General features: G+C 46.1%; 4 protein-coding genes across 5 annotated transcripts; 1 reads left to right on the top strand and 3 right to left on the bottom strand.

Annotated features, from left to right (window-relative positions):
• Window positions 1-5: 5 nt before the first annotated feature.
• LOC6549264 (non-specific lipid-transfer protein) lies at window positions 6-2,421 on the bottom strand. The gene is made up of 5 exons (XM_001974304.3): window positions 2,211-2,421; window positions 1,552-1,875; window positions 1,303-1,493; window positions 352-1,235; window positions 6-287 (listed from the first exon to the last, which is right to left on the bottom strand). The coding sequence occupies exons 1-5, from the start codon at window positions 2,253-2,255 to the stop codon at window positions 97-99; spliced, it is 1,635 nt and encodes a 544-aa protein (XP_001974340.1). The 5' UTR covers window positions 2,256-2,421; the 3' UTR covers window positions 6-96.
• A 474-nt stretch (window positions 2,422-2,895) lies between these two features.
• LOC6549265 (non-specific lipid-transfer protein) lies at window positions 2,896-4,928 on the top strand. The gene is made up of 4 exons (XM_001974305.3): window positions 2,896-3,391; window positions 3,471-3,794; window positions 3,853-4,043; window positions 4,202-4,928. The coding sequence occupies exons 1-4, from the start codon at window positions 3,347-3,349 to the stop codon at window positions 4,863-4,865; spliced, it is 1,224 nt and encodes a 407-aa protein (XP_001974341.1). The 5' UTR covers window positions 2,896-3,346; the 3' UTR covers window positions 4,866-4,928.
• Window positions 4,879-7,262, bottom strand: LOC6549266 (UDP-glucuronosyltransferase 2B17). 2 transcript variants are annotated; one of them, XM_026980743.1, is made up of 4 exons: window positions 7,196-7,262; window positions 6,752-7,010; window positions 6,112-6,488; window positions 4,879-6,052 (listed from the first exon to the last, which is right to left on the bottom strand). In XM_026980743.1, exons 2-4 carry the CDS (start codon window positions 7,004-7,006, stop codon window positions 5,134-5,136), a joined length of 1,551 nt encoding a protein of 516 aa, XP_026836544.1. In that variant the 5' UTR covers window positions 7,007-7,010; window positions 7,196-7,262; the 3' UTR covers window positions 4,879-5,133. The 2 variants fall into 2 exon arrangements, with proteins under 2 accessions (XP_026836544.1, XP_026836545.1); XM_026980744.1 differs by having other exon boundaries at window positions 7,181-7,199.
• Window positions 7,263-7,527: 265 nt separating this feature from the next.
• LOC6549236 (UDP-glucuronosyltransferase 2B16) lies at window positions 7,528-10,527 on the bottom strand. Its single transcript, XM_001974307.3, has 5 exons — window positions 10,479-10,527; window positions 9,443-9,724; window positions 8,899-9,269; window positions 8,193-8,831; window positions 7,528-8,135 (listed from the first exon to the last, which is right to left on the bottom strand). The coding sequence occupies exons 1-5, from the start codon at window positions 10,521-10,523 to the stop codon at window positions 7,862-7,864; spliced, it is 1,611 nt and encodes a 536-aa protein (XP_001974343.2). The 5' UTR covers window positions 10,524-10,527; the 3' UTR covers window positions 7,528-7,861.
• Window positions 10,528-10,736: the final 209 nt, after the last annotated feature.

The following is a 10,736-nucleotide window of genomic DNA, read 5'->3' as shown; positions in this document are numbered from 1 at the left end:
AAAAGTCGTATAAAAAGCGTATGCTGGATATATTCATAAACCTAAGTTTAACAGATCCAAAGCCACCAAGATGTTGCATTGCACAAGAAGAGGAGCCTATAGCTTGGAGCGCAGCTCCTCGATCCTTCCTTGGGCGGATCGCTGCAGGTCCATCAGTTTCATGGCAAAGCCCATGTTGCCCTGGATCTTGATCTTGCCCTGGAAAAAGGCCTTTTGGGGTGGCAGCTTTCCTGTCAGCAGCTCAAAGACATCATCGTCGCTAATGATAAAGGTAACGTCACATTTTTCTGCAGTAGGAAACCAAACACTTAGTATCGTGTACTTTGCTTTATAAGAGTAAAATGGGCTTACGTGTTCCATTAAAGATTATCTTTCCCTTGCCCTGCTTGGCATCAATCACCCAGAATCCGGTTTGGCCATTGGGTCCGTTGTTAACCTTAAAGCCGTAAATGGCGCGCACCTTTTCGATCAGATTGTCCTTATCCTCTTGCATGGCCTGCTCCAATAATTTCAATAGGGGTGCAACCTTAAAGCCATCCTCACTGGTGGCAGCCTTGCCGGCAGCGGTCAGGTTGCGAACCACGCTGTTGGCAGCAGGGAAACCCAGACGATACAGAGCAACCACTACAGCTCCTCCCAGTCCCAGATTGTGCTGCAGAGCCAACTGTGCATTGGGCACCTGGCGCTTCTCAGCCAATCCACGGAGCTGCCAGCAGAGTTCAGCACATTGAGCCAGACCCGTGGCGCCCAGAGGATGGCCCTTCGAGATCAGACCACCACTTGGGTTAACCACGAACTTGCCACCGTAGGTGTTGTCTCCAGCGTCGATGAATTCGCCGGCCTTGCCCTCTCCACACAAACCAAGTGCCTCATACGTGACCAACTCGTTGGCCGAGAAGCAATCGTGCAGCTCCACCACCTGGACATCCTGGGGCTTGTACCCACTCTTGGCGAACAGACGCTGGGTGGCCAGACGGGTCATGTCGGTTCCAGCAATCTTCATCAAACTCTTGTCGGCAAAGGTGGAAGCCGGGTCGCTGGCCATCTCCATGCCCACAATCTCCACGGCCTGCTTTTCCAATCCATGGCGACGAACGAATGCCTCGGAGGCGAGAATGGCAGCTCCAGATCCATCGGAAGTGGGACAGCACTGCAGCTTTGTCAGCACTCCCTCCACAACCTGGGGCGACTTCATAATCTGCTCTAGGGTGTATTCATCGCGGAACTGCGAGTAGCTAAGCGTATTAAATATGACTGAAGATTAGATAAGGAATTACTGCAATAATTATAGTTAACCCTTACGGATTATTGACGGAGTGCTTGTGGTTCTTCCAAGCGATCTTGCCGAAGTGCTCGGGCTTAGTGCCATACTTCTTCATGTGTTCCTTGCCGGCATTGCCGAAGATCTGGGCAGCCATGGGACCAGCTCCAATCTCGGTCAGCTCACTCATCTCGGTGATGTGGCGCTCCATGGGATTGGCGCGATCAAAGTACTATTAGAAGAGCAAATAATGGATCAGTAATCGGTTTTGTAAGGAGTGCCACTTTTACCTTTGAGGACAGGGATCCACGCTCCATCTTTTCGAATCCCAAAGCTAGGACGCAATCTGCGTTTCCGCTCTCAACGATCTGTTTGGCCAAATACAGGGCACTCGATCCCGTGGAGCAGTTGTTGTTGACGTTATATACGGGAATGCCGGTCATTCCGACCTCGTAGATGGCCCGCTGTCCGCAGGTGGAGTCTCCGTAAACGTAGCCGGCCACCGCCTGCTGCACTTCCTCAAACTTGATGCCTGCATCCTGAAGAGCTTTCGTAATGGCTTCCTTGGCGAAGTCCGGGTAGCAAACATCAGCTCGGCGACCGGGCTTCTCAAACTGCAGAGGGAACACGAAGACAGAGTGTTTAATATCAGATTCTCAAAGATTGACATTGGCAGCCAAGAGTATTAAAATTCTAATCGTGCCACTTCAGGGGGCAAACGTTCGATTGTGATAGTCGTTATAATAATTATATTTATGATTATAGCATGGAGCCACAAACATTCGAGAGCAGATTAGCGTACGAAGTGCACCCCAGTTCAAAGTCCGGCATTCGCTTAAGATTTCTCAATATTAAACCTAATTGCAAGTCGACGAAGCTGCTCTTGGAATTCTTTGTTTTGGTTTTATTGCTTCTTTTTTCTCAGATAGCTAGTTTGTGGAACACACACCTTGGTCATGCCCACACCGACAACGTACACACGGTTCTTTGACATTTTGCAGCTACAGGATCGTAGGTAAAACAGGTAATACCACAACTAGTGCTCGAGAGCAATTAACTAAATGTTAGTATGAACTGCGATTGTTGGCGATATTAGGAGGCTTAAGCCTTTATTCGACTGAACCTATCGGGCTATCGATACCGGTATGCACAGGGTGACCAAACTGCGTTAGAGTAACAAGCGGTTACACTACGCGAATGTTCAAGTTGCGCGCCTTGACTACAATAGTGTGCAGCCCTGGAAAAAATACGGTGTATTTACCTATATACAAAGTGTAAAATTAATTTCAGACTTAATAACGAGGGAACTGTTAACAAAAATAAAAAAACCGGAAAATTTATAGCAATCAAAATTTAAATTAAACCATAAATATGTATATGTAAATAAGTTCCTTTTTTAACATTACATGAGTTCTCCTATGCCAGTCCACAGTTTTGGAAGCATTGAAAATTATTAAAACATTGTAAAACAGCTGGTAGCCCTGTTGACAGTGATGTGTTTTTTAGCGAACTTAAACTAACAAGCAAACAAGGAAAGCGTTCATATATACAATTTTAACTAGACAGAATTTCTAAACGATCCAGATTCCCATTTAATGACCACTGTTAACAAAAATAAAAAAACCCGAAAATTTATAGCAATCAAAATTTAAATTAAACCATAAATATGTATATGTAAATAAGTTCCTTTTTTAACATTACATGAGTTCTCCTATGCCAGCCCACAGTTTTGGAAGCATTGAAAATTATTAAAACATTGTAAAACAGCTGGTAGCCCTGTTGACAGTGATGTGTTTTTTAGCGAACTTAAACTAATAAGCAAACAAGAAAAGCGTTCATATATACAATTTTAACTAGACAGACTTTCTAAACGATCCAGATTCCTATTTAATGACCATGTGGTATGCATGGGCTTCCAGTTTTTGAAGTGCAAAGAAAGTGAACAATAAATTCAACGGGAAACAAGCTGATCCGACAGTGCTGGTCTTATCATATCTTTCGTATATAAGTCCGCAACCTGTTAATCCACTTCAGTCGATACAGAAAGTCCGATCCGCGATCCCGCAGAGAAAAAACAGCCGAAAAATGACCAAGACCAGAGTTTACGTTATCGGAGTGGGCATGACCAAGGTTCGTCTGCGGAAGATTGACCTTTGTGCCGCCTTGGGTATTGATATCTATCCGACCATCTTCTTCCAATTTCTTGCAGTTTGAGAAGCCCGGTCGCCGAGCTGATGTTTGCTACCCGGACTTCGCCAAAGAAGCCATTACGAAAGCTCTTCAGGATGCAGGCATCAAGTTTGAGGAAGTGCAGCAGGCGGTGGCCGGCTACGTTTACGGAGACTCCACCTGCGGACAGCGGGCCATCTACGAGGTCGGAATGACCGGCATTCCGGTATATAACGTCAACAACAACTGCTCCACGGGATCGAGTGCCCTGTATTTGGCCAAACAGATCGTGGAGAGCGGAAACTCTGACTGCGTCCTAGCTCTGGGATTCGAAAAGATGGAGCGTGGATCCCTGTCCTCAAAGGTAAAAGTGGCACTCCTTACAAAACCGAATACTGATCCATTATTTGCTCTTCTAATAGTACTTTGATCGCGCCAATCCCATGGAGCGCCACATCACCGAGATGAGTGAGCTGACCGAGATTGGAGCTGGTCCCATGGCTGCCCAGATCTTCGGCAATGCCGGCAAGGAACACATGAAGAAGTATGGCACTAAGCCCGAGCACTTCGGCAAGATCGCTTGGAAGAACCACAAGCACTCCGTCAATAATCCGTAAGTTTAGTCGAAAGTTCACCTTACGCGTGCGCTTATCTTATCGCTAAAAGCAGAGAAATAAGTAGACCGTAGACCATCATCCACTCCTATGGTCGTATTGCATGCAGCTGATCCTCACACATGCCGCTTTATCTGTTCCCATTTGTTGCTTTTAGCTACTCGCAGTTCCGCGATGAATACACCCTGGAGCAGATTATGAAGTCGCCCCAGGTTGTGGAGGGAGTGCTGACAAAGCTGCAGTGCTGTCCCACTTCCGATGGATCTGGAGCTGCCATTCTCGCCTCCGAGGCTTTCGTGCGCCGCCATGGATTGGAAAAGCAGGCCGTGGAGATTGTGGGCATGGAGATGGCCAGCGACCCGGCTTCCACCTTTGCCGACAAGAGTTTGATGAAGATTGCTGGAACCGACATGACCCGTCTGGCCACCCAGCGTCTGTTCGCCAAGAGTGGGTACAAGCCCCAGGATGTCCAGGTGGTGGAGCTGCACGATTGCTTCTCGGCCAACGAGTTGGTCACGTATGAGGCACTTGGTTTGTGTGGAGAGGGCAAGGCCGGCGAATTCATCGACGCTGGAGACAACACCTACGGTGGCAAGTTCGTGGTCAACCCAAGTGGTGGTCTGATCTCGAAGGGCCATCCTCTGGGCGCCACAGGTCTGGCTCAATGTGCTGAGCTCTGCTGGCAGCTCCGTGGATTGGCTGAGAAGCGCCAGGTGCCCAATGCACAGTTGGCTCTGCAGCACAATCTGGGACTGGGAGGAGCTGTAGTGGTTGCTCTGTATCGTCTGGGTTTCCCGGGTGCGGCCAAGGCCAAATTGTAAGGGAAGGGATCTTGATTTTGTATATATATTTTTATTAAAAGTGAACTGTTTTATATAAATCTTAATTGGGGTTTTAAACTTCACGGAGGTGGTGTTTTGGAATTGCCAATTCTGTTCTGGTAAAATGTATTTTATGATCTGATAATATATCATATATATTTATTTAAGATTGCCTAATCAACGGATGGAAATATATTAGGAAATATCACTGGTATTTTCATAATTTTATTTAATTTAGTAATCCTTGAAAACCAAAAAGTTCATTGGGTTATTTGCGCTTTAGCTTGTGGTCTTCTTTGGGGCCTCTTCTTTTACACATGCGGATCAATCCCAAGAGCATGATCACAGGTAGTAGCATGGTTAGGGACACCACCAAGTATACGTCCAAGGAGTAATAAACAAAGCGGGAGAGATGCACGGAACTTGGTTGGGTCAGAGGAGCTCCCTTCGTCTCCGCCACATGTTCCACCCACCAAATGGCCGTCTCCATGGGACTCTGGATGCGGTTGTTGTACGCAGAGGCCACTTCCTTGGCTTTTGCTTTGAGAGAAGGGTCCAGTGCCTTGGTTAACGCTTCAAAGACAGTATTTTCATCCAGTTTCTTAAGCTCTAGTTGCAGGGCCATTCCTCGCTGCACCAATGCGGCAATATTGAGCGATTGGTCGCCGTAAATTGGGACACCCACAATGGGTACAGCACTGGACACCGCCTCCGTCGTGCCCATCAAGCCACCGTGGGACATAAATACCTTTACATTTGGATGAGCGAGGATGTCTCGCTGAGGCAGCCACTTCCTGATATGGAGATTTGGTGGCTTATTGGGCAGCGTGTCATTTTCATACTTCCAGATGACCTCCTGCTCCAATCTTCCAATCGCTCTAACGATTCCATCTCGTCGGGCAGCGGGAAGAGAACTAGCTTTCAGCTGAGAGCCCCAGCTAATAAGGATGACTCCATTGGAGGCGTTATCCAGTATTTTCTGAAGATCTGGGGGCAGAGGTTTTGGTGGACTTATGTGCACACCACCCACTTCGATGACGTTCGGGGGCAGAGGCTTTGGTCCACTGAGCGAAAAGTGCTGGTTGACCAGCATCAAAGAAGTATTCCTCACCAAGTCCTCCGTGGACGGCAGACCAGGGCCGAATCTTTGCCGAATCAAGGAATTTTCAGTGGGAACTGTATATATTCTAGACGAGATTAATGTCTGGATGTGGTCGAAACCGGTAATTATGTATAGACCACTTACTTGTACAGCAAGTTGAGGGAGTGCACGGTAATCCAGTTGCGCAATCGTGCCACAAAGGACATCTCCTGGGATTGTCCCTGGAACAATGCTGATATATATGATGGGATCAGAGGGGCTCCAAATCGTTCGTAGTGCCATGGCATCAGAGCACAGCTGCTCATTCCAATGACCGGAGCTTGGAGCACATGGGCCACACTCATCGCACAGTCAGTATTGAATTGCTCCAGTAAAATAACATCGTAGTAGCCAGGAGGATTCTTTAGGATCTCGGTTAGGGCTCTGCTGTGCAGTGTGGTATTGCAGGCCTCTTTTCCCATGTTGTACAAAATAAAGAACTCGATATAGGGAAATAGGAAGTGATAAGGCCGTTCGAAGTCCTGGTAAATCGATAGAAAAGTTGGTTTCTTATAAAATAGGTTTAAAGCAGTGATAAGTGCTTAATGAAGCTGAATACCATAATAGTATATCTGGGGGTTACGCTGACAAATTTCAGAGTTCATATCGTTTGAAATGTAATAACACCACCACTTATCACATTAGTTATGACATGCTTCGTATACACCATTTTTTTAGATAATTAAAAACGTCGACTTATTGACATGGGTATACCCACTCATTTTGTCATGACTTTACAACTCACCTGTAAGTTAATAGTGTCAGTCAAGGTGTTTGGCGGTAGTAGGAGGTCCTTGTATCCCTTTGGAGGGTCCTGGTCCTCAAAGGGACTGATGACATCCACACTGTGACCGGCCTCGGCCAATCCGCGCATAATTGGGTGAAAGAACTTGAAGTGACTGATGGCCGGGTGCGGAAACAGACCCAGAATTCGCAGGGAGTCGCTGGACACGACCAGAGACAGTAGCGCCAGCAGGCAGAAAGCCTTCCCGCCACACATTTTTCTAAAAAAACAAGGGGAAAGGGTCAAGTTCAAGTTGAGTCAGCGGGACAGGGCCTTATAAAATCGATTTTCGTGATGATATGAGTTTTACATGCTGTGGAATGCACTTCTAAATTTAACGAATGCGAATATGGTTCCGCTTTACAATTAGCAAACAGAAATAGTAATCACCGGCGTTCGGCTTACACAGGGAGATAGATCCGGAACGGCCAGAAGATGAGCCCCAACTGACACCGACGAGTAGAAAAAGATCTCGATTAGGCGGCGAAAGCATACATATATACATAATTCAATCTTTCGGAGGGCACTTAAGAGTATCCCAGTATGTAGAAATAGAAACATCTCTCTTTTCTTAGAATATCATCAACAAAATGTAATAGGAATTCTCACCTACAAATTTTGGAGCATTTAAGCATTACTGATAAGCACGTCAGTCAAAAAGGGGGAAATATTTAAAAAATGTAAATATTAATATTTTAAATTCTAATTATATTTCCATACTAGAAACAATTTTCAGATATTTTCTTTCCACTAAATGGTTTATTTCCATTTATTTAAAAATATGTTGTTTATTTTGGCATCATCAAATTATCAACATTCCTGATTCGCAATGCTTTTGAAAAGAGGGTAATATATTATATAACATTTTTTGATTTCCCATACTAGAAACAATATTCGTTCTAAACGGGTAAATCCCAATCGTAGCAAACTTGAATTTCATTTGGCGTCACTATTACATCTAGATACAATCCGTGGTGTAGGCGTCTTTAGAATTAAAAATGTCTTACACAGAACATACTCGTACAAAATATCACATAGACCACAAACAAAGCTGTGCAGGGAAGAGGCGACCTAATCCCTCTTGGTCTTCTGGGCAGCACTGGATCCGCAGCAGTGTCGAAGGAGCCACACCCAACTGGCAATGATGCTGCCCAGGACCACGGCCAACACGGCGTAGACGTCCAGGGAGTAGTACACGAATCGGGACATCTCGACGGCACTGGGCTTCAGCAGAGGAGCTCCGCCAGTGTGGGCCACATGCTCCACCCACCAAATGGCTGTATGTAGGGCCTGCTGTGGGCGGTGGTGGAACGAGTGGGAGACTGCCTTGGCAGCATCATGGAACCTGAAAATCACGAACGTTAAGTTTGGGCTATAACAGTGTATGATATGGTGGCCTCACTTCTTGTCCAGTGCCTTCTTCAGTGCCCTCATCACCGTGTTCTCCCCTATGTCCTCGAAATTCAGGATAGTTCCCATGCCGCGCTCGACCAAAGCGGCCGTATTGACGAACTGATCGCCATACATGGGTGTAGCTACAACTGGGACTCCGCAGTAAGCTGCCTCCGAGGTGCCCATGAGTCCTCCGTGGGACATGAACACCTTGACGTTGGGATGACAGAGGATATCGCGTTGTGGCAGCCACTTCATAATGTACATGTTGGATGGCTGATTAGGCAGTGTTTCGTTCTCCCATTTCCAGATAACCTTCTGCTTCAATCGAGCCACCGCCCGAACAATGCCATCCCTTTTCGCCACCGACAGGGAATTCGCTCGGATCATTGACCCCCAACTGATCAGGATCACTCCTTCCTCGGCATTGTCCAAAATGCTCTGCAGATCGGCGGGCAGGGGCTTCGATTTCTGGATGTGTATGCCACCCAGCTCGATGACATTGGGCGGCGTTACCTTGGGTCCTGACAGCGAGTAGTGCTGGTTCACGAAGAACATGGATGTGTTCTTCACCAGCTCACCTACCGAGGGCACGTCGTGTCCAAATTTGTACTGAACCATGGCATCGGCAGCGGGAACCGATAGTAATCTGCAACCGAAAACATTAAGTTCATTTGAATATATCATGAAATTCATAAGCAAACTATGAGACTCACTTGTACATCCAATTCAAGGCATGGGTGCTAAACCAATTGGCCAGTCGTCCGCCAAAGTCCATGTGCTGGGACTGGGCCATGAAGAGCGCCGGGATGTGCGAGGGTATCAAAGGAGCTCCCATTCTCTCGTAGTGCCAGGGCATCATCACACAGCTGCTGAGTGCGATTACCGGCGCCTGGAGCTTGTGGGCCACCCCCATCATGCAGTCGGTGTTGAATTGCTCCATGATGATCACATCAAAGCGTCCCGGACGCCTCAGGATCTGCTGCAGTGCTTCCGAACGGAGCGTTAGGTTGCAGCTCTGCTTGCCCCACTCGTACAGCAGGAAGAACTCCTGGAAGTGACTGTAGAATGTGCGCTTCTCGAAAAACTAAAAGTATAAAGTTGTTTAAATAATACATCGTAAATCATCTGGAATACTCGGAATATATAGAAAAATATTACTATGATCTAAACCTATTCGGTAAATTTTCTTCAAAAGGCAATAACTACAAACCTTTCAGTTAGCTAAAGCACGAACATGGGATTCCCCATTTCACTCACCTTGAGATCAACACTATTCGTGAGCTTGTCCATCCCGGTGAGGGGGAAATCCTTGTAGTGGGCAACCGGATGCTTGTCCGGGAAGTGGGAAACCACGCTCACGTCATGTCCCGCCTCGGCCAGACCCTTCATGATGGGGTGGAAGAAGTGGAAGTGGCTAACTCCGGGATGGGGAAACAGTCCCAGCACCTTCAGCGGACCAGCGGCCTCCACCAACTCGTCCGGTTGGCCTAATGCAAGAGCCAGGAAAAGTAGGACAACCCGTGGCGACCACATTGTACCCTTTTGCAAATAAAATATAGTCTATTAGTTTGAAATGAAACGCGTAAAAATAAAAACAAAATTGTGTCCTAATTAATAATGACTGAAGACCACTTGGCAAGAATTTTGTTTTGAAATGGAAATTGTACTATTCGTGACCTGTGATAGAAAACTTATAAGAGGCTCGTAAAGTGATTTATTGTAGTTCGAAAATGTTATAGAAAATGATACAGCCACATTAAACTACTTTGTATGGCAGATGTACATTTTGAAGCTGAATTTTTTAGCTGATTATTTAAAATTCAGTTATTTTTAAGAAATGTTTTGATATCTGAAAACCGAAAACTGAATTTAGAAATACAATCGGCATAGAACTGATTATCCTGAGCAAAGCACCTTGTGCAGAAACAGAACAGTAGCAGAAACACTTGTTGACTATTGGATTTCTTGGCTTTTCAGTATTTTCGTTCGACCTTGAGTGGGGCGGTGGGCGGCAATGCGCATGTCGCGGATGCGAGAAATGCAGGGAAATTATGTAAAGAATGCGGGCGAAAGCAGCGAAGGAAAACACAAGCACAACAAAATCCACGGCAATTGCATCACAAGCGGCACTGCATACACACTCTCCTAAAAATCCCCAATTATCGCCTGGTGAGGGTCTTTCATCCGGAATTCAATTGAACCGCTGAACTGGATACACACACAAATATCCAAAACGTGGAGTCGTCGGTTTCGAACATAAATCCTGTTCTTGCTCACCTCCCATACTACTTACTTGTAACACTGCCGACGAGCGACTGACTAAATTCAGCGAATACATCCGAATGAAAAGCTTTTCGGTCAACGCTCGAGTCCACAGCCAAAAACGCTCAGTCGGCGATCGGAAATCAATCTCAGTCTTCGGCGGTGTTGATAAGTTGACTATTTTGTAGCTAAAGTTTTATCATTGCCATTGAAGAGCATTTAAGTAATTTGAGTTTCTAAGAATTCCAAAAAAATTAATATTTTATAAAACACTAAGACTTTTTAAGAA

Source organism: Drosophila erecta, unplaced genomic scaffold (assembly GCF_003286155.1).
Source record: "Drosophila erecta strain 14021-0224.00,06,07 unplaced genomic scaffold, DereRS2 tig00000092-arrow-pilon, whole genome shotgun sequence".
In the NCBI taxonomy this organism is placed as follows: Eukaryota; Metazoa; Arthropoda; class Insecta; order Diptera; family Drosophilidae; genus Drosophila; species Drosophila erecta.
Note: the sequence above shows the minus strand (reverse complement) of the source record. Positions and strands in the feature narration are given on the sequence as shown.